A 24,219-nucleotide genomic window follows, 5' to 3' on the forward strand; every position below is an offset into this window, starting at 1 on the left:
TATTGCATTGGTTTTCAGCCTCTATCAATATCCCCAGTTGGTGGTGTACGTCGACAGCTGGCTCCCACCGTCTTTCTCACTTAACCGTGGGACAAAGCAGGGTTGCCCCCATTCTCCCCTATTATTCGTACTCTTGCTGGAACCCCTGTTACAGTGCACAGAGGCAATTCGGGGGTTGGGGACCAGCAACCTTGAAGTCAAGGTGGTAGCTTATGCGGATTGTATTATGGCTCAGTTACCCCCCTTCTTGCAGGAGATTACGCTTTATTCGGAGGGTTCAGGATACGTATTGAATGCGGAGCAGATGGAAATCATGCCGTTGAATAACCTTTGCCTTCAATCTCACTATGCAGAAGCTGGTTTCCTGTGGAAACCACAGGGGATTAAATAATTGGAAATTAAGTTCTTGTCGGATCTGCGAAGTACGGTGAAAGTGAAAGTGGACCACGTTTTGTCCAAGGTGGAGGCTTTGTTATCAAAGTGGACTATGCTTTGTTTTTTGTGGTGGACAAGGTTGGAAAGACAAAATGTTGGTTACCCTAGTGCTTCTCTATGCCCTATATGCCCTTTCGCTGTTGCCTGTTTCCTGGGACACTCAACAAAAGTATGACCAATTTTTTTGTTGGGGAAAACAAAACCTAGAATTTCACTGCTCAAACTGACATTGCATCCCTCACATGAATGGGGGTGACATTCCTACAGTTTCAGCGATACTACATGGCCTTTGCTATTAAGCAGGCACTGGGGTGGTTCACAGAAATTACACACTATAACGCTCCCAGGTGGCTTGAGATGGAGGCGGCCCTGGCTCTCCCATATGGAGCTGCAGAGATTCCTTGGCTAGGGGGTGAACAGAGGCTGTGAGGCATCTCTGCAATTCATCTCACTTAGGTAGCACTGCATTCTTGGTTTAATATGGCAGAATTAACTGGGGGGGTGATGAAACAGCAACCTCTCTGGTACAATGATGTGATCAAAGTGGGAGAGAAATCAGTGTTTTGGCCTGTGTGGCATTCGCCCGGGGATTCTATACACCAATTAAAGATGGACTGAGAATGGTACAGTCGCGTTCCAGTCATTGAGGGCCAGGCATGGGCTCCGTAAAGGCGAGATCCTAAGGTATTGTCAACTAGTGGAAGGGGGAACAATGTTTGCAGTACTGTACTCCTCAACTGGGAGGGGTTCAATTAGACCCCCTCCGTCATCAGCACCTTCAGTGTACAGAACCGTGTCCTATCAAGTGCACCCTCATGCCAATCTGGAAACAGAGAAATCTTGGGCAAGAATTGTGGGGGGACCTCGTGGTAGATAGCTAGCCTGATATTTGGATGAAGCTTAGGCACACCTCAATGTCGGCATTGGTCACCCAGACTCTATTCATGGTGTACAACATGGCCTTTTCACCTCATCGAATCTTGGAGGGGCGCATAGGGTGATGCAAAATATGTTGTGTTGGTCATACAGGGAGGACATTGGTATGATGTGCCACATGCTATATGATTGTAGATTTACATCATGCTACTGGAGAGCATTGTGGCCACGGAAACAGACGATATGTGACTCACGGATACAACTCTCATTAACATCAGTATTGTGTGGCAGCACACATCCCCATTTTCAGGGAAACAAAGCACAAAAACATGTGTTCGAAACAGTGATTTTGATTGCCCTCAAACATATAACGTCGAATTGGAAGAACGTACAAGATGGGATGGTGGAATCTGGTGGCGTGCACCCATCACACGGAGGCTTTTCCATTGAGGAGGGCTGTGGGCAGTGAGTGGAAGCTGGCTGGGGGCGTGGTCTCCTTTGGAAGGCTTTCTGGAAACTTCGCGCCCTGGTCCACATAGCATAGAGGCCGCAATGCCGCAGCAAATGTGAATGTGAACTTTTATTAAGGTGGGGGTATTGGTCGGTGCTACAGTAATGGATTGTAATTGTAACTGCAACTGAACTGATTTTACCCGATTAAAGATTTGTTTTACTGTATTGATTAGCATGGTATTGGGTATAGCTGAGTTAATTGTCATTGCATGCCTATTATAACAGTAAAGGTTATCTATCCCTTTCTCTTTTCCTTTTCTTGTTCCTGCTTTTTCTTTCTCTTTATTTCTCGTCCTCTTTTCTTCCTGATGCACAAGAAGTGCCTACATGGACATACTTGGGCATGATGGATTTTTGTCAGTACCTCTGCATGATGTCATGTCCCTAGTCTCACCGCGGGTCCAATTGTCAGCAGAGCATAAATACCTATATCATGACGTGGGCATGATCGATTCATATGTATGTCATCGGCAATATACTTTAATAACAAAATAAATCGTTAAATTAATCATCATATTCGCAATCAAAAGTAGTGACTACAAATACTTCTGCCATATCCAATACTTGCCATGAGCACCTTTTTATATCAGCCAACCCATGAGGAATCCTTTGCCACAGTATGAGATGCTTTGTGATTGGCCTATGGTAGTTTCTCCTGTTGTGTTTTATCATCGGTGGCCTAAAGATAAAGACAAACGAGCAGCTTCCCTACACTCTCTCCACAGTATGGAACTAGTCAGATACAGAGTGGCCGTAGTGCACATCTTTGGGGTTAGCCGAGTACATGGCGATGAATAATGCTCTGCCCAGCTTCTGTACGCTTCCACAGTCTTAGAAAGTGTGTTATTGGTTGTGAAGCGAATAGGACGCTTGCCTACAAAAAGAAAAAGACAGCGGCAATGGGAGCTAGGTCCTAATCGCACCTCCTTGAGTCAATTGGTCCAACTGGCTGTTATTTATTTAGCGTGCTGTTGTTCTTTTTTTTTACCCTTTGACAACAAGGCATGAAAGCGTATGTTTTTTTGGGGGGCAGCAATACACCTCACGTCTTGCTGGCTGAAGCGCCGTTGTCAGCCTTTGCAATGACTCGACACAGATTCAGGAGCTCCCTGCAGAGATCAAAACCCCTTCACAGCTAAGAACCTTTGTGGTACCTCTATAGAAGTCACACTTTCAAATACTACAATATACAAAATATGTATTGTATTGAACAGTGCACTGAATTTTGTTTTAACATCACAGCTTATGTAGCATAGGGGAGCAATTACCCTTACAGCTTGGTAGCAATCAGGATCTGCACACTCACTAGACAGGTGCAGGTAGTCCTTCCATGCGTCAGCGTGCCATGGTTTAACCTGCACCATTCTGTGAAAACAAAGCTTTAATAATTGTCTGAATTCTAACCTGTAGTGATGTATAGAATGGGTGCGCTGGCCTGCAGTGCTCTCACTCTCTCCATCTGCCTCCTAACAGGCATAATTCTGTCCATGATAAGTGGTGTGTGCATGGTCTCAGTGTCTGGTTGGCCTTCTCACATTGAAATGCATTATATTAAAGTTGTGGGGGATCTAGCTCACATGAAGTCATGTGCTCATGTCTTGAAAAGCACCCTCTACTTGATGTCAGGGCACTCTGGCCTTTTGTCTCTGGCAAAGGTATGGCTTTACCTTTTAAATGTAGGTTTTCTGTCTTCCAGTTGTGCAAGTTGAGTTTGATCTAGATTGTTGCACTATGTTCCATAGCAAGTGGCTCTCAATTTTTTTGGACACACTTTCAATATAGGGGTCAAACACATCCAGCCTAGCCACAACCATGTTGTGTATCCCCCTCAGCCCAAGCCCACATTAGCACTTTACTTTAAAAACGTATCTTGCGCAAACCATGGATCCGTAGGCTTGAGGGCGCAAGAACAAGAAAGACCATTAACAAATCACAATCCTAAGTACCCAAAAAACAGGTTGTGATCAAACCAAGTGATTAAACAAAAGGGGGATTTTTGAGTTTGTATGATGTTTTGCATGCAACAGCTTTGATCCAAATACTTAATTAACATGAAATGTGAAACCTGATTTGCCAATACACAGTACGCAGCTTTGCAATCCTGCGGGTGAAGCTGCCACGAGTAGAGCTGTCAATGGCATAAGAGGAAGGGGGTAGCACTAATGATGGATAGAAAGTGCTCCCTGTTGTTGCTGATCTGATGAACGTGCCTGCTACTCAAAAGGAATGAGTGCAGCTTTTGGGTGCACACCTCTGAGAAAGTATTATATATCTGGGAGCATATTGTGTGCAATTAGACCTGCGAGTGATGGGCATCTTTGCAGGCCTTCAAAAGTCCTTCTCTTCCATATGATTGATAGGCCTTTGCTCGTTGAACACCAGCCTCATCATCAAGAACCACGCCATGCACCTTCACCCGGTCGCCCAGAGAGCAGGCAGTTTGGTCTGGCCCCTGGTATTTCTTCTTCTCAAAGGTGACATCCGGTACTGGCAGAGGTGTTGGCGCAAAAGAAAAGAAAAATACAGCATGTTAATGTCATATTCCCTCACACATGGAAAACACAGAACAGATACTACTCTTCCCCATACATTATCATAAACGTCTGATGCAAATAGAAAACGAAGAATGAATGAGACACTGTAATGGGATGGAATTGCAAATAGAGCCAACCATGTTATGCCTTACAAGTATCAAACCCTTCCAAAATCAATAGAAAAATCATGATAAACCTGCAATAGAAAAGGCTATAACGGGCTGTAATCAGAAGCACACAACTGACAGTATTATAATTAACACAATATCAAACCCCTGCAATGCTAATGGCAATGGAAATGTTTGCAACAGGAGTAGAAACAGCGAGAGAGACACACGCACTTGCTCTCTCTCTCTCTCTCTTCCTCTCTCTCTCTCTCTCTCTCTCTCATTCTCTCCCTTTGTAGAGTGGAGCAGCTTGCAAAGGCAGAGAAAGGGTACTTTTCTGATTTCCTTGGCCTTTTGGCTTTGGGGTACGTTCTCCCTAACCTTCTGAGTTCGTTCCTATTTCATTGCAGGTTCCTTAGGTTCCAGAGTTGGTTTATCAATGAAAATACGCGTTTTGCTTCTGATGGTCCATTGCTTGTCATAGAACCTGTTGGTCTCCATTTATAGAATGCTGCCATTGGATTGGACTAGGTCTTTGCAAATACTCTATTCTAAAGAGAACCAGCAATAAAGGTGCACTCGGCCATCTTTTCCTACGTTTTAAGTGCTGCACTGGCTATTGTCATACCGGAAGACAGTCTATAATTCAGATGTCTAAATGATCACTGTTTATAGCGCCACCATGCTAGCGGAGGCTGCCACCATAAGGGCACATCAGTCCCGCTCCCCAGGGAAGGCATTGCAGTGCAGTGTCGCAAGTACTCTTGATGAACCTGAACATTGTAAGCCTCAGCACTCAGTCAGGTATGAACTGGAAGGTTATGAAACGAGAGCGAGGGAATTGCAGATTCCGCTGCGGAAGGAGGAAAGTGGGGTAGTTTATCGAGCAATGAAGATTGTCTCTGTGTACAGTAAGGGATATCCAAGATGTACAATGCTGTCCAACATGTTGTATTGGTGGGACGCTCAGGGACATCATTTGGGGGTAACCAGGGGTTAGAGCTGCTACCTCTGCCCCCCTCTGCTACCCCTATACCTGTTCTTGCTACTGGGACACTGGACAAAGAGGCAGTCCCAAGAGCAGATATATGTGCTGCGCCTGAAAAAGGCAGTTGTAAATGCAGCTAAATGTGCCACAGCTTTTTTCACCTAGAATCTCAATCTCGTTAGCTGGAGAAATAGCAGGGATGCAGGAAAAGCTATGAAGCCACCATCGCTAACAGGTTGGCAGTCCATTAGTGAAGAATTCCTGAATGGTTGGGTACAGAGGCAGGGCTATCTGTGCAGCTCATGCCCAGTACTCTACAAACAGGAAGCTTATGAGGGCTACGGCCAGCTAGCTGGGAATGTGTTAGTGCGTCCTGCAGTGATCAGTGACATCACAGCATGAACGCAAATCTCATCAGTGTTTCTCGTTGTCTGCTTTGCACATGCAATGAGCCACTGGGCATGCGATGAGAGGGGTTTGTTCCAGTGGCTTCGTCCACCGATCCTGCCTAGGAACTGTGTGACCTGACCCAGATCTGCCAGACCTGCATCACAGGCACGCTGTAGATAGATGCAAGGTGAGATCATTGATTTACATGCAGTTGCCCTCCACCTTTGAAATAAACCATCTGTTGCTTCCTCAATTAAAAAAAAACAAATTTGGAAGACTACCTCGGGGGCAACACGCTTGCTTTGGGAACAGGAGGATGCAGTGCAACATGGGTTCAGTTTCTGTTCCAGTGCTTGGAAGCTGCAGGAGGCTGGCATTAAGCAAGCTATAAAGGACCAATGAAAATAATGAAAGCAGCCTTTTCTAGGGCTGATCTCATAGAGCTGCTGCTGCTGTTTACATTTCAAAATCTATTTAAAAACCTGCAAATACTGTGACCTGCAACACATCCTTCCCCTCTAACTCCCATCTAACAAAAAAAAAAAAAACGGTGTGCTACAAAACAAAAAGGTTACTGCTGGAAAGTTTCAAATCAATCATAACCACTGGCACAGCTCTGGCCAATCCTCCAGACCATCATTTCTTCTGGTTGTACTTGTGTGGGTCCGTTTCTGGTTCCAGTCTGTGGCCAGACACTTGACAGGCACTGGATGCCTGCACTTTGGGGTCCAGGCCTCTTCGAGTTGCTCTGTCTGTTTACAGTTCAGCCCGAGTGATGTACAATAGTCCAGGCTGTTGTTTTGGGTGTCTGCTTACATTCACAGTAATTTGGTAATTTGGGCCTATATACATCACCAAAATAGATCAACATATTAACAATACATATGGTGATCTATTATTGTATGAAATGTATATCGTATTACAGCAATATTGTGATCATATTTTTCTTAGTGTACTAAGTAACAATGCTATGTAATGAAGCTTCCTGTTTTGTCAACGTGTGAAACGACATGTACAATCACTTTCCGTGATGTCACTTGGGGGTGGGGTAATGGCATCACTTCCTGTGATGTCATCAGAGGTGAAGGATCATGTGATGTCTCTTCCGCTACCCGTGGCATTTTGGTGTAATGATGTCCCTCGGGACGCTCTTCCAACACGTGTCTTAGTGGAGTCTGTATTCAGAGAAGCCTACACATTGCTTGTTTTGTGTGTAGTATACGGCAGTAGATCCCATGCATTCTGGAACATGTAGTGCTAGATCCCTAATGTGAAAAGGAACTGCTGATGTGAGAATCTCTCTTCACAGCATTGCAAGAGGCAGCAATGGCGGTTCTGGTCCTCCCACTGGTACCATGACTTTTGAACAAGAATGTAATCCTACCACAGGTTGTCATGGTTGACTTTGTCTTTCTCTTGAATTGTGCTTCTAATAAACATTTGCAATATCAACCAACATACACCTTTTGCCACAATATAAGATGTGTTGTCTTTTTAATGGCCTCTATGGTATTGAGCTTGCTGTACTTTTTGTTCCCGTCAGACTATCAGCTAAAAGGCGTACATTGTTTGTTTTCAGGGTCCTGTACACATATGTCTGTTTGAGTGGCATTAGGAATAGAGTACTGTACGCAGTAATGGCATTATACCATACTGTATCTTATAAAAACAATACATTATAAATCCCTAACAATTAATGAAAGCAAAGCCCATGACACTCAATAGTGGTGGCTGTCTACAGTGATAAACGAACATTGATGGAGTGGATTGAAATCAGGTGAACCTTCGATTTATTGGTTCACCAAGATGATTTGGTGGTCCCAAAGATCAAACCCTAGCTCCCAATCTATTGTGGGTACAACAGCAGAAACTCAAAATTGTGACGGGTGCCTCCATGCCCATTAACCTGAAAGGACATCTATGTCACACTCTCCTCCTCCTGTGCAACAGTGCAACTGTGTGTGTTGTTGCCAGGGTATGGTGGTACAGGTGCTTCAAACCCCATTGAATAGCAAGGAAATACCTAGTGGCAAAATGACTTGGAAGGCTGTGTCTGGCGTATCTCAAGGACACACTTGGCACAAAATAGTGCTGAGATGTGTGGGTGAGATGTCGATTCAGCCGAGAAAAAAAAGATGATATGTTCAGATGTTGCTTTCAAATACAGTACACGCAAGCCCTCCAGTGACCTCATTCCTACAAACCTTAAGCACCATAGGAATTAGAGCCTGTAGGGAGTGCAGCTTCAGAGATGTCAGCAGGTAGTTGGAAAAAGAGAAGTCAGTAAAGAGAACTGGGATACAGAACTAAACAGATGACTATGGTGGGGGCAATTATGAGGCATGGGATAGCATTTGTCTCGCCATTTTTTCAATCTGAGATTGTGCTGGTCTCCCCCTCACAGTTTCTCTATCCATGGGATGGAAAGGCACGATCTTGTGGATGTCATAGGTCCAACAAAGGCCACAATGCGCTGCAGAGACATGTGCCCTGTTGCCCTTACCATGACAGTAAAAGGGCGTGACATGGGAAGGTGAATGTGCTCTACTCCTCAGTTTCATTCTCCCAAGGAGAGAAAAGTGGGTTCCAGATAGGGCAAGCACAGCAGGCACTGCTGCGTGTCCAGGAGTTGTGCATCTCGCTCATCTAACCTTGACAGGGCGTAGATTTAACATACGGGCATGAAAATGCTCTTTGGCCTAATTTCTCTCTTCGAGGGATGGGCAGGAGGGATCTGAAGAATGGCTGAGGCCCAACAGACTTCATTGGCACACACAGAAATGTTTCATAGGGGTGGCCTGATGAGGTCACTTGGGGTGGCACACGAGGTTGCATTCATAAGAGGCAGGCAGGTCGGTGAGGGGGCCAGCATACATTTTTATAAGGCTGGCCATGGCCCCCCAACGGCCACCCCTTGTCTGCAAAGTGATACGAGACTCAATGGCTAGCAAGCTCATAATATGACCGTAGAAGGCCTACATTCTGTATGGGAAACAGTGGGATTAAACTTCATTCGGCCAGTTGAACATATGCATTTGGAATTGAAATATGGCACCATCCATGGGCATTACCTACTGAAAGGGATAGAGCGCCATTTTGTACAGGACATTACTTTTTCCACACCATAATGTACTTAAAGAAATATTCAGGAGAGAGAGAGATATCCAGCTGATCTTGTGACCAATAATGCAATGCAGCTGATATCACATAAGCTGATTTAATTGTTATAAGACAGGAAAGTATCTCATTGTTGATCATCTTTTTCGATGCACAGGCAACGGGCCAAGTTGAAAGGGCCAACTGGTTAATGAAAAGAGCCCTGTGGCTAGCAGTTCTTGAAGGGAAGATGAGTACACCATACCAAGGACTGCCATTGCAGCTCATCCCGAGGCCTTTCTAGGGTTGGGGGGGGGGGTGGCGCTGGCGAGGCTATAGTCATGGGTCCTTTGGTAGTAGCCCTGGGATAGAAGCTCAGGTTCTACAACCAAAAGGCTAGCTAGCCCAAGTCCAGACAGTCCCGACATTAGCAGAGCCCCAGATCTTTCCCAGACCTAGCAACACCTCTGAGCTCATCGCCTGACTCCAAACGCTATCACTGGAGTGAGCCCATTTCAACTCATGGGACAGAGGTTGTGACCTCCAGAATAGAAGATCCACAATAATGAATGCATAAGATCAAAGACAGAAGACATGCAATTGAAGCAATGCAGTGCACGTTCCAATTTTTAAACCAGGTGACATTGTAAAAGTTAGGATTGCATAGAGACGGACGGGGAGACCTGCTGGAAGGATGGAGCCCCAGTTATGGATACGCAAACATGAACAAATCATGTTACAGCAGGAGACGGTCAGACTCGGGATTCCGATGGAAAAGCACTGTTCAAAAGAAATAACAGTCAGAACACAACAGTAAACCCACACATCACACCTGTAAAATACTCTTTGTGTCTGGGGACAGGCTCTCTGGGGACAGGCTTGGGGGGAGAGAGAAACTGGCAACAGACACAGTGACGTAAGAGCTCCACCGAGGAATCAGCTACGGGCCCATTGGCAATCAGTCACTAATGGATGTCAGGCCTGTCAACTCTATCACGCTGGAGTCATTGCACACGAGGCAGGTGAGCAATCACAGAACGAGAAGCAGAGAACACCAGAATGCTCCAGTGCATCAAGAATCAGCAACCATCTCAGAAGAATACCAAGCAAGCCTGAAGAATGCTCATTTCATTACCATTGCAGTCCCAACAAAGGTAGGTATGTGGTGGGCTAGCGTGTATGAAGCATGCGCAGACAAACATCCTCGTGCAGCCGGATGGTGGCCATGCATGCATGGATTGCACGCACATGGAAGAAACACTGAGATTGAGGACCCGGCGCAAGAAACGGCCCCTCTGCATAGATGTGCACTTGCCCTGTTTATACCAGTTGTTCATAGTAGTTGAAATGCTTAGATTTAAATAAGGAATGGCATTAGCACTAGGGCAAACTTTGCCCTGATATGATATGATATGATAGTTTATTTATATAGCGCCTAAACACAATGTGTTTCAAAGCGCTTCAAGGCAAGGGAGGGAACAAGGGAAAATACAACCACATTCTTACAGGCCATGAACAGTAAGGGTGCGAAATTAACTATCGTACTCGGCCTGACGACATTTCAGATAGTGCAAGAGCTAAAACATAGATAAAGAAGGGAGGGGGAGAGTGGGAAGGAAATGGAAACAGACAGGCGACTACCGTACTAGGCCTGACAACATTTCTGGTAGAGCCGGAGAAAAACAAAAGGTGAGGGAGAGGGGTGCAGAAAGGGCGGGGAGGAACAAAACAAGTGACTATCATACTAGGCCTGACGACATTTCAGATAGTGCTGGAGGGGTGGTGGTGAGGAGAAAACAGTAATGGGAGGGTGGAGAAAACAGACGAGGTTGCTATCATATTAGGTCCAGGGACAATTCTGATAGAGTAAGTGCATAGAAGAACGTAAGGGGGGAGATAGGAAAAGGGAGAAGGGAAAGGAGGAGAGAACAGAGAGTAAGCAGTCAAAAAGAGTGGAGAAGCAAGAGTGGAGAGCGAAAACAATTGCAGAAGTCAGTAGTAACACATAATGTTGCAAGCCAGGATACAAGATGAAGATGGGAATAGCATGATTCAGGACCACCATGAGTACAAGATGCAAAGGAAGTCCAGCATGAGAGTTGAGAAATAGTGACGCACCGTGAATGAATGAAGTCCATAAAAGTCAAATCCAGCATTGGCCACAAGACGGTGATGGTGAAGGAAGGCACCAGGTGGGTGGGGGTTGCTAAGTGGTGAAAAAAAGCGGCAAGTAGGAAGGCACCAGTTGGGCGGGGCTTGCTAAGTGGTGAAAAAGAGCAGCAGGCAGGAAGGCACCAGGTGGGTGGGGCTTAGGCCAGGTGACCTAGATCCACTTGCACCTGCTCCCCATCTGCAAAGAAAAAGAAGCTGGAGGGCTCCTTAAATAGGGAAACAGAGCGGCAAGCAGGAAGGCACCAGGTGGGCGTGGCTTGCTAAGTGGTGAAAAAGAGCAGGAAGCAGGAAGGCACCAGGTGGGCGGGGCTTGCTAAGAGGTGAAAAAAAGGGCGGCAGGCAGGAAGGAAGGCACCAGGTGGGCAGGGCTTAGGCCAGGTGACCTAGATCCACTTGCACATGCTCCCCATCTGCAAAGGAAAAGAAGCTGAAGGGCTCCTTAAGTAGGGAAACAGAGCGGCAAGCAGGAAGGCACCAGGTGGGTGTTGCCCTGGACACAAATGCACTGAAAAGGCATGTTTTATGCACTAGGATATTTTTTCTCCTAATGCTTATACGATGCAAAATTGCACTTGCCATAGTAATTGAGGTTTTGTAATACAGCTCAAATGTTGTTTGCTCTAGGGCAAACTTTACCTTAGTGGTAATACCATGCAACTTTGCACTTTCATCCGTGCAAAGTTTCTGTAATCTGTCCCATTGTGATCAAAAGAGGTTATAATCGCCAAAATCCTTTCTGTGAAAGGAGCACAACAAAGGTGATATTGAGGATGATGATGATGAATTCCATACCAACTCTACATTGTTTAAAAATTACTTTCTAAAGATATTGGGCCTCATTACGAGTCAGCCGGTCCGGAAATAACAGTGGCGGTAAACCCACCGCAACTGCTGTTTCCAGACCGGCTGATCTCGAGTTCTGCAGGCGGGAGGTGTCACTCCTGCCAGGTCTGACCTGGCGGGTTTAACACCACCCGCCTGCAGGCAGACGTGGAAACACTGGCACCATTACAGCATGTGCTGGTGTTTCCACTTCCCCATTCCCATGGAGTCCTACGGGACTCCATGGGAATGGGTTTTACCGAATTCCGCCTCCGGAATTATTAGGTCACCGGGGTTGTAATGCCCCGGTGATTCCAGGAATCATGGAGGCGGAATGGTAATACGAGTCCGGCGGTAACCTGCCGGTTTTTCCGGCTCGGTTTCTGCCGGACTCGTAATGAGGCCTATTGTTTCCTTCAGTGTGATCATACCTCTATGATAGTAATATGAGGTTCTTATGGAACTGCATCTGATGTGCCAATTTAAAGAGGTTGGCACATTTCACACATTTGTAGTTTTCCCTGTATCTCAATATCAGACTGGCCCCATCACTTCTGCAGTTCAGGATAAAGCTCAGGACCTTTCTCTTCACCATCAACAAATGACTGCACCCAAACACCTAGATCCACACACGCTACACTCCCTGCCCTGCCTGAGACTCAGTGATTTGCTCCCCACTGACTACTCTCCTGATTGCTTGTAGATCTCTTGATTTCCCCCCTCATCCTCCCCTAATAGCTTCCTGCTCCCGTTTTCTCGAATCCAAGTGATTTGCCTGCGGCTGAATTTACCGTGGGCAAATCGTTCGCATGAGAAAGGTGCAAACTACCAAAGGTTTGCACCTTTCTCATGCGAACACACATACATTCTCTCACACACACAACACACCCATAAAACCCCCCCACCCACACCCTCAGCACACCCCCAACATAAACAAACCCTACTTACCTTCATCTTCACGCTGGTTCCTGCAGCGCCAGTTCCCTTTCACTTCTGTGATCGGGAACCGGCGCCGCAGGGTCCTTTTCTTTCTTTTTTTTTTATCGGAAGGCTTCAGGGGTGTCCCCCACAACCCCCGCTCACTATACCATAAAGTATAATGAGCGGGCGATGCAGGGAACACCCCTGCACCCCCTGTTTCTTGTTTTTTTAAACAGAAGGCTGCGGTGGTGTCCCCCACAACCCCTGCTCACTATACCATAAAGAGTATAGAGAGCGGGTCGATGCGGGGGACACTCCCGCAGCCCCTGTTTCTTTTTGTTTACAATGCTACCACCAAAGGATCGAACTTTTGGTGTTCGAACCTTTGGTGGTAGCATTTTTAGAACTTTTGCTCTTTGCGACCATTTTTTTACGATCTTTTCGTCCTAAACCGTTTTCTCTGCTTCCCTCACTGTGCTTCCTCCCATGATTGTAAAGCGCTCTGTTGCTTCCCGAAGCTAGGTCCGCTCTCTATAAATCCCCTAATAATAATAGTAAAAATAATATGCATAAGACAAAATCAGAGTAGATATGTGCACCAGAATACAGCCCTATTATATTAAGTGGTTTCAACTCTTAAATATATTCTTTGTGTGGTGTATCAAATAACAAGTCTGTATTATTGATATTGTATAAGAGTTGTCAGGGTTTGCCATCCCAAATCCCTTAGTTTTACCCTGTGGTTCCTATGCTTCTCTGACTCCCAGCTTCCCAATGGTCTTCCTGCTGAATCTCAAGCTCCTACAGGTGCTTTGACAAACCACCCATTCCAGCTGTAATCATTAAGGGTTGGGTAAGCTGTTCATCTGTGACATAGTAATTGATGGCACACACATCATTTAAGGGCAACCATGGATCGGAACTCTGACACATATGCTTCCCCTCCTGACTACTGTGTCAGCATTTATCTACTTGTATATGCTCCTGTGCTGAAGTGTTGCATTAGTTTTAAATGTATATTGGCACCCGGGGCAGGGAAGTCAACCAATTAGGTTGCTCAAATCACAGGATGAATCCACCAATCCCAGCCTGCATTCCAAGCAACCTGTTAGCTCCTTCCCCACCTGCCATCTTCCTCCAACCCTCCCCTCCGATCCCCTCGGGTCTCTGGTCCCACTTAAATGATTTCTTTGGCAGAGGCGCCACCACTCCATGTCCCTTTTGGTCACCATGGAAATGGAAGTGGGGCTACGTATGGAGCCCTGTCTTCCAGCTCCATGGTGGCCATCTTAAGTAAGTATTTTGTTTGAATGGTGTCCCGTTCATTCAACATATTGCATCAAATTCAAAACCCGGGTGCTAATAGAAATAACACCCGATCCATCAGGCCAGATTGGGCTGTAACGGCACTGGGGCCAATCGGTAAGGCCCTCACACTATAACTGAGATCTCGGCCATTGCCACCCATCTCTGCCCTTCTGATCGAGTGTTATTGCTATAGTAGTTATATTTTGAAGTCAGTGATTTCACCATGGTCGAGGTCTATTGGATGTCACTAGTGTGATCCTTTGGGTGTCAGTGAAATGATGGCAGTATCTATAATATTCTCTCATTTTCTATGCGTCAGGTTCTTCTGGAGACATTCAAAAAAGACCACATTTCAGGAGGCGCATCTGATTCGAAAAGGAATGTTGCTGATTTCGATAATGAAGAAATGATAACACAAATAGAAGTCCTGAAGCACCAGGTGAGATATTTTGAATGGGTGTAGATGGATCTAAACGTGAAATTTTCTTTTTTAAATCTAATATGTGGTGAGTCAAATAATATGTTAACTGCATATATTAATATAAACAGATCTATCCAAATCTCTATGTACCGATTAAACACTTTTACATCACTCCATCCATCCACAAGTCCGCAAACTCATCTGTTTCCCCACAGAACAGGTATGATTAAGGAAAAGACAGGATAATGCATATTTACAATGTTTTATGATGTTCAGCTATGTATATTCTTCAGGACTGCTTCTCAAAGTGCATCCGGGGAGCCCCCACCCATGCGCACTTCAGGAAGGAACTAAAGCCTTGGTTTTCAGAGAAACTCTGCTAGCACTGATTGCTGTGTCAGGCACATTTCCTTCTCTTCCACTTCTACTGTGACTGTTATTCTTTCCCATTATGCTATACTATCCTGCTTCTTATGTTTCACAGCAGCAATACATTGTAACAAAACCTTTGAAATTCAAGAAAAAAACGTGCGCTGCAGGGACGTTAAGGTGAGAACTTAGCGCAACAAAACCCCTAAAATTCAGCTAAAGCCACCAAAACTTCACGCCTCTTGTTGCGCAGCCTATGACCACAATGATGACACAGATCACAGAACTCGGCCCCTAGACCCCCTCCAGATCGCAAATTTCATGGGGTGCCCTCTAGTCACCAACCACCTCTATCCTGATGGCATTTGCATGTTTTTGACCAGCAAATAGCTTTTTTCCTCTGTTTCATTTTCCCATATCCTCGGCCATAACCTTGAATATATCTCACATCGAGAGAAAAACAAGTTGGCAGATGTTTAATTTCTAAAAACACCCAGTTTGTGGTAAATCCCTGAGATATAGCTATCTATTTTTGAGAAGGGCAACCAGTTCTCTGTCAAATATTTAAATAACTACTGCATGAAATAACCTCAAACCAAGCATAGATCGCGAGTTAACGCTTCGTGCCCAGGTTGTGTTTGACCTGGTCCAAATCCGTCCAGCGATTTGGGCTGTGCGGTTTGGCAAACATTGCCCTTCTTTGTCTATGGGAAAATGAATGGGAAGTCGGCTGGAAATGTGGCAAAAGAATTGTTTGTATTCTTTATAACTTTCTTATTTTTTAATGAATCTTCACGAAATTTTGCTGTCGCGGGAGGGCGGGCGCGAGTACCTTATCATTTCTAATATTTCTGTCAAATCCATTACTCGAATCAAAATTTATTGACAATATAATTTTAAAGGGTTCCTTTGGGAGACCAACTCACCTTAACTATAAGTTGGCTATCGCCGCCCTATGATATAGATACAGATATATATTATAGTACTGCAGTGACCACACTATAATTAAGTTGAGTATCGAGATACATAGGAAACCCAAAAAATGAATTGCTAATAACTTTTGACTCCCGTGACAGATTTGGCTGACATTTTCCAAACAACATTTTGGGAAAGATGCAATAAAAAATATATAAGTGTTCAAATAAAGAAATAAAACGCTGTTTCGGCTCAGTTCTCATTTATTTTCCCATAGAGAAAAGTCAAAATTTTGCTCCAGCACACAGCCAAAACCGCTGGATGGAATTGGACCCAGTACGAAACAACTTGGGCACAAAGCATTGGCTCGATGTCCAGGAGTGGTGTGGTTTTATTCCATTCAGTCATTTTTAAATTATCTCTCAGGGAACGGGGTGCCCCCTTCGCCAAAAATGATTGCTATATCTCCCATGATGCTTTGCAGGAGAGATTCTTTTTAGAAATCAAAAATATGCCTTGTTTGTTCAATACAAGAGATGTTTGTGAACATTTTCAAAATATTTGCAAATATTTGAAAACAAAAAGTTGAAAAAATGCCTTTTGGAAGAGGTAAAATTAGCAAATAGCATCAGGCTGGAGGGGGGCAGGGGTAAGTGGACACCATGTCAAATTGGTGAGTTGGGAGTAGGGCTTGGGACCAAGTTCACAGCTAATTTTCGCATATCCGGGGCAATTTTTCATATTCAGGGGTTTTGCATATATTTTGGGTTATGTTAGAAAACAGGATCGGGAAATAAAAGAGCTCCACACGGATAACACTGAATTGTAGTCCATTCTAATATAACCGCAGTAATGGGGAAAAGAGAGAGTTAAAAAAATGAGAGGAATACAAAAGAAATTGGAATTTTACAGCTACGGTGAGGTGTGGGGTAATTTATTGGGGCAACATGCAAGGGGATGCAATACGGACTGTGTGCTCAATGCCCAGGGCCGAGGACCCTGGCTATTTCGCCCGAAAGACATGGATAGTGTTCAAGGCGAAAAGTCGGGACCACCTAGTGGGTCCAAAAGAAACATTTTGGGGGAACCTCTACAGTGAACACAGGCGAAGTCCATGGCCACTGGCCTTGGCTGAAGGCCCTGGCTAGTAGGCCCCAAAGACATGCATAATGGCCAATGTCAAGGCAGTGGACACCTAGTGGATCCAAAAGAAACATATTGTGGGAACATGTACAGAAGGTAGTGGCCTGGTAGTGTTTTAAAATATAGTGGGCCCGAAAGACATGTATAGTGGCCATGGCCGAAGTCCATGGCTAGTAGCCGGTATTATTTTAAAATATGCAGTGGGCACTGCCGAAGGCTGTTCTTACTGACTAGGGATGAAGGCCATTGATAGTGGACCCGAAAGACATGTATAGTGGCAATGGCCAAAGGCTGTGGCCATCTAATGGGCCCAAAGATTCATATCGGGAGAACATTTCCAGTCGACCAGTTGAAGGCCATGGCTAGTGGCACAGTAGTGTTTGAAAATATACAGTGGACACAGCCTTTGACCTAGTGGGTCCAAAAGAAGCATATTGGGGGATCATGTACAGTGGACACTGCCAAAGGCCCTGGCCATTGTCCATGGCCAAAGGCCAGGGCTGGTGGCCCGGTAGTGTTTTAAAATATACACTGGGCATGGCCAAAGGCCGTGCTCATTGGCTAGTGGGACTGAAAGACATATATAGTGGCCACCTAGTGGGTCCAAAAGAAATATATTGGGGGAACATGTACAGTGGACATGTCCAAGGCTGTGGCCACTGGTCACTGCCAAAGGCCCTGGCTAGTGTCCTGGTAGTGTTTTAAAATATACAGTGGGCACGTCCAGAGTCAAAGGCCCTGGCTAGTGTGCCTGAAAGACATGGATAGTGGGCTATACATGTATAGTGGGCACCTAGTGGGTCCAAAAGAAACATATTGGGGGAACATGTACGGCCAAAGGCAGAGGCCACTGGCCATGCCGAATACCATGGCCAGTGGCCCGGTAGTGTTTTAAAATATACAGTGGGCATGGTTAAAGGCTGTGCTCACTGGTCAGGGCCAAAGGCCATGGCTAGTGTGCATGAAAGACATGTATAGCGGCCACCTTGTGGGTGCAAAAGAAACATATTGGAGGAACATGTACAATGGACACAACCAAAGGCCAGGGCCACTGACCATGGCCTAAGTCTATGACTAGTGGCCTGTAAAAACATTAAGGTGTAACGAAACCCTTGAAATTCACTACAAACACATTAGTTTAAGGTGCTGTTACGTTGCACAGATTTAACGCAACAAAACACTTGAAATTCAGCGGATGTGGTAAGTCATGATCAGCTTAACTCAGTGCGTTCCCATTGAAAAGCACATGAGTAAATACATATTATAAGAGAATGGATTCACAATGACATACAAAATGACATTATGTGGACATGCCATTATGGGGGACATCAACGAGAGCGCGCTCAATTAAGCTGGTCATGACATCCCACGTCTGCTGAATTTCAAGGGTTTTATTACGTTAAATCTGCAAAAATCAGATGCACCTTAACTAAGGTTTTTTTCAGTGAATATGTATATATATATATTTTTCGACAAGAGGGCTCTCTTGACGGAATGCAATCTGATATATATATATATATATATATTTATATATATATATATTTAATTATAGAATTGAAGTCTTTGCAGGATTGCGAAAGTGTATGCTTGGGCATACTGCAGAACATGGAATGAAAATATCTAAATTCACCAAGTGGACTTGTGAAATCGGGAGAGTCAGAAGGGCCTTGTGCAGTTGTGCCTCCAGTCCACTGTTGAATATGTAACAGTCTGATGCATGCCAAATTGTTTCTGCAAAGAGGAGCTAACATAGCCTCTAGAAAAGGGCTGCCTATTTTACACTTTACCGCCAATAGAACCACCAGATCCTCCAACACACTATGCTTAACAGTACCTAGATTCTCCTTAAAAAGAGCAGATGGCACTAGCTTCTCAGTACTTGCCCCCCAACTCTGGAACACTCTACCACTCAACATAAAAACCATTGAGTCATTTCAGATTTTTCGGAAACACTCTATTGATTGGCTACTGACTAAAACATAACACCCACTCCTTCTGCTAATGTTGCAAGTGTACGACATACTGCTTATTCATGTTTGTAATTTGTAAATTGTGTAAATGGATGTACCTGTAACTATACATATCCCATTTGGTTGGATTATGAAAATGTATTTATGCCACTCTGTAACCGCTTCCTTACGCGCCCTTCTACCTCTGGGTCTGGAGCGCTATATAAATAAAATAAACAAACAAACAAACAAACAAACACTGAGGCCAGAGTCAAATATGACAGGATGGAAATGCCTATTTCTCAAAAAATGTGCATGATTAATTCTGCGTGGGGTGTGAGCACCTGCCGGTACTGTGTGAACTTGCATGTGGTTAAAATATCTTGGAATGTGCAAATGTCAAACATCACTTAGCATATGAGGAATGAAAAGCAATTGGATCCCAAAATATATAAATCCACACTGTTCTTGCACATGGACAGTGCTGTTCAAACACACTGCATGGATTTTTCAGGATACACTTGCTCAAATTTCATTTATGAATTTCAACATTTATGCATGTTTCCTAGAATGTGAATTGCTTATGCACACATCATGCTTGCCCATCCACAATACCACAGCAAATATTACATTTTGTCCATTGTGATTTTGAACTTACCCTGACCTATGATCCTATTTTACCATATGCAAAATCAGAGGGGTCTTTCAAACAAATGTAATACTGCTGATGAAGGTAAACCAAAGGAGGATAAGGTCAAAAGTTCTCACCCACTTGCTAAGAAAAGCAACCAAACATATGATGGGAAATCCTAGCACCATAATTCATCAGCACCCACAGAAAAGGGGAAAGAGACACAGCCTGAAAGGTATACCACCTTCGCTTTATGTATTAGCACAAAAGAGTGCAGCAATATCTTCAGGAGGAGTGCAATGTGATAACAGTAGCAACTGTGGCGGGTAGAATAAGTTGGAGACACTGAGGACATGTTACCTTTTATTTAATGAAAATTATAAGACAAAAGCCTATCTTTCCCTATTACTAAGGGATTGCCTTGCCTCTCTAAAGTAACCAAAGGTGCCCGTCTGTCATCAGGAAGTTCAAAGTAAATATATTGTAGTCTATCCCAAACCTAACTTTACATGACCCTACCACCAATATGAATAACTCAAACCAAACTAGGCCAAGAAAATGTCTGTCTTCTTCTGGTCGTGGTTCTTCTTGTCTTCTTCTCAGTGAGTTTCTCTGTAAGGCTATAGCTTCACCCATGTGGTTATTGATACTCAGAGTTTCTCTTTAGCATATAGGATTCTTAAGTTATCTTCCCCGATAGTCTCTTGATGTTTCCTTCATAAGCTTATGTAGCTCTTCCCATATACTTCTGGGTCTTGCATTCTCTTTATTGCCAACTTTACAACAACTTACCTTAAAGTAGTTTCTCACACTCAGGTCTTTACTTGCATGTCCTTCCAAATTATTGTCCGGTGGCTGCCTGCCATGACCAAGACCAAGAAGAATTCCTGAGAATGTGGTCACAATTCAGTTGTAGGAACATGTGGAGAAAGAGTAATTTTTGGACCCTCTCCAATCCGAATTTTCTGGCTGTCTGGGATGAGGTTTTAAGGGTCGCACATGAAGGAGATTTGTCCTTGTTGGTAATGCTGGACTTGTGTGCTGCCTTTGCTACGGTGGACCATCACGTCTTACTCAAACGTCTTAGAGAGATTCCAAATATCTCTAAACAGACAGTTCATTGGTACAAATCTTTCCTCTCAGTTCATGAACGGCATGTGAGATCTGGAGGGTTTATTTCCGATGCACTGCCTTTGTGATGTGGAGCACCACAAGGTTCTTCATTGTCACCCTGGTTATATAATCTTTACCTATGTCCGTTATGGATATCCAGTGGCAGTTATGAGGTACATTTACCATCTTATTCATATGACACCAAGGTGTTTATAAAGATAGTTTATGTTGAGGAAACCTTTCTGAAGGTTTCTCAGTGCTTGGATGAAGTCAGTAACTGGATGTGTGGAAACTGAATTCAAATTAACCCAATTAAGAGAGAGGTAGCACTGTTTGGGCCCAAACACCTGCTTGGATTAGAGAGGTGTCCATATGTACCATACTTTCTAGGGGCTGAACTGAATTTTGCAGCCAAGATTTGGGAGGATAACCATGGTAGTATAGGTCAGGTGGATGCAAAGGTACAAGCATATTTTTATTCTCTGCTGCTCCTATGGCCAGTTTTGAATTTTGTTCCTGTTGACGATCACGCTACTGTAGTTGGAGCATTAGTGAATTTACAGTTAGACTACTGCAATAGTCTGTTTGCTTGTATTCTGTCCAAACAACAGCAGAGTCTGCAGACAGAACACAATGCTGTGGTAAGACTGGTTTGTGGAGTGGGGACATCTTCTCCCATCTCAGCTTTTTGCCAGACTCCTCATTGGCTGGCCGTGAAGGATAGACTAGTCTTCAAGGTCATTTGTTTGATTTGCAAATGTCTGAATGGTCTTGCCCCATCTTATCTGGTGGATAAAATCAACAGATACCAAACCTCAACGACTCTTCGCTCAGGGAACCAATTGCTCTTGACAATACCACCTTCTTCTTGTGTCTCTAGTGGTGATAGAAGATTCTAGATGGTGGAACAGCCTCCCTCAAGAGATTAAAGTATTGGAATCTTTTTATCAGTTTCATAAAGCTCTCAAAAACGTATCTTTTTCAATAGGAAGTTGAAGAGACCTAGGGTTTTGTATATTGATCGATGTCTGGAATAGTTGACCACCAGTTCTTTTTTCTTTGTTGAATTATCTGTACCTTTATACGGTTAAATCCATCTTGTGCACAGTACAAATAACCAAATCAAATGAAATGTCTCTTATATACTCGAGGGTTCACAAACCCTAGATTGTATATGACCTTGCCCAAACTGTGAGTCCCCCTCTCCTGGGCTTGTGGTATTAGATTCTCTCTTTTATGATTTTGTTCCCTTGACAGTTTTATTTCACAAGACTTATTATATTTATTTATGTTGGGCTCTCCCATCTCTTTAAGCCTCACAAGCTGGGTGCTTCTCCCTTCCGCCCAGGGTATTTGTTTCCTCCCAGTGTATTTGTTTCCACTTTTTGTCTGTTTCCCATACAGCATTGGTCGTCACACTCTGTGTTGGTTTCAAACACTCTCAATTCTGTTTACGTAATGTTCGTTTTTCATAAATGGGACTTTCTCACATCCCACTACTTTTCCCCGGGAGACATCTGTTACTCCCGTTCTGCCCAATATCTTTTCCATTGCAGAGGAACCTTGTGGGGCTTGGCGTGCACTTGGGTACTCAATTTCTCGTCTGCTCATCTTGGTGCCTGGCTTCTCCAGCATAGTGTTCTCAGCTCCTTGGACTTCAGGTGGCGTCTATTGATGTGGGATGCAGGTAACTAACAGTATTTGCTTCTACGGTGGTCTCCTCATAATTCGTGTATTGGCCACCATGAAGCAGACGTGATCACACACCACCTAGCAAAGGTCTTAGGTCCCCGTTCGGGCAACAGTTCTCCCGTTGCAGGATTCATCAGCTCTCTGGTGTCTCCCTCTGGAGTTCCTCACCTTTCCAAAAGTCACAGGGCCTCATTACGAGGTTGTAGGTAGCCTTGGAGCTATTCGCTCCATGGCTGCCTCCAGAACCCTACCGACTCCGCCCTGGTGAATGGAGCAATTACTGGTCCATTCCAAGGTTGGCGGGACCGTAATTCCCCATTCACCAAGGCCCTTCCCCATTCCCATTGAGCCCCCATAGGGCCCAATGGGAATGGGGAAGGCGCTAATAATGGTACCGCAAATTGCGGTACCGTTATTAGCTCCAGAGTCCCTTTGCGGGTCCCGTCCTTAACGCCTAGAAAAACCAGGCGTTAAGGGAGGACCCACAAAGGGAACTCGTAGTAGGGCTTTCAGGGATAACCGGCACCGGTGCCCTTACCGTTGCCAGTAATCCCTTACCGCCCGCCTCGTAATGAGGCCCACAGACTCTGTGACTTTGCTCTGCTACACCTCTCCAAGGCGTGATCAAGTAAGGGACATTCCCGTGCATACCATACTCTCTCTCCTCACAAAGGTTACTTGTCCCAGTTATCTACACATCTTCTTAAGGGACATCTCATATTTCTTGATATGACTGTTTCGTTTGCACATTGCCTGAAACCAAACATAAGGATGACAGATGTATATTCTTCGCAGGAAGTGCCATGCATGCAGATATATTATTGGGTTTATGCAATTCCTCCTCAGAATGAGAGTCCTTTTCCTCTAAGGGGAGTCACTCTCATTGAGGTCCCACTTGCTCATACCCCTAGGGAGGGTCTTGCAAACTGGGCTTACTTCCCTAGCCTCAAAGGGGGTGGCTCCTCCTTAGGGAGGAATGGTGAATACCCTTGATTTGTCAAAAAACACAAACAACAGTAGTATGTGCATGCTTTAGAAAATAAAAATGTAATCAACTAACTAAATCCACTAACAATAACCAGCCCCTTTAAATGGAACACAGAAAAAGCAGTCTGGAGTAGTACAGCACTATGGGTAAATTATAATGTGTGCTCTGGCAAGAAATTGCAACAATGCCAATGTTCTGAAAGGGCATGTTTTGCAGATCAAGGTGGAAAAAGGGGCACAATGGTGAGTACGTTCCCAGAAAGAAGACTAGGGGGGCAGAACCTTTTAAGAATATGTTTGTATTGTCTTAAGCGACTTGACAGCAACAAACCTGGCTCCTTTGTGCTTTAGTGGCTATCGAGCCAAGATCGGGGGCATCATGAGTTGATGAAATCCCTTAATGAAATCTAATAAGTTATTCTAGGAGATACATTGGTATTGTAAGATTCTTGCCATGAAGAAGCTCTCAATAGGTCATTCATATTTATTGTAAGGCTTATTCAGTGAATGCCAAGGTAGAGTATGCTGCATTAGTAATGTATCAAAGATGTGATATTTATCCCGGGCAAAGGGAATATAAGAAATAGAAAACACGGTTTCGGAATTGGTATAAAAGAAGATTGCGGAGCCACCAGGGGGAGGCGAGATGTGCTGAAGCACCTCTGCTGTTCTCCTCCCTGGGGCGATTAAAAAGGAGTCTGAGCCCCACCTAAGCCCCCAGTTGAGGTGACCTGCCCCCCCAGCTGCGCTGCAGACCCCCAGGCACCGGTTGAGCGAAAATCCATGGGTCGGCGGGGGGCCTGAGGACCGACTTTGCCATGCCTGCGGGGAAGCTGC

At 44.6% G+C, this 24,219-nt stretch overlaps 1 protein-coding gene across 3 annotated transcripts in view; it reads left to right on the forward strand.

The window, feature by feature from the left end:
• TNIP3 (TNFAIP3 interacting protein 3) overlaps positions 1–24,219 on the forward strand; it is a 451,042-nt gene that overhangs the window by 410,911 nt on the left and 15,912 nt on the right. For all 3 annotated transcript variants that reach the window (XM_069631170.1, XM_069631168.1, XM_069631169.1), the window contains exon 6: positions 14,482–14,601. In XM_069631170.1, the coding sequence (XP_069487271.1) occupies positions 14,482–14,601 (120 nt within the window). The remainder of the gene's footprint in view (positions 1–14,481; positions 14,602–24,219) is intronic.

Source organism: Ambystoma mexicanum, chromosome 6q (genome assembly GCF_040938575.1).
Source record: "Ambystoma mexicanum isolate Mex_15411 chromosome 6q, UKY_AmexF1_1, whole genome shotgun sequence".
NCBI classification, from domain to species: domain Eukaryota; kingdom Metazoa; phylum Chordata; class Amphibia; order Caudata; family Ambystomatidae; genus Ambystoma; species Ambystoma mexicanum.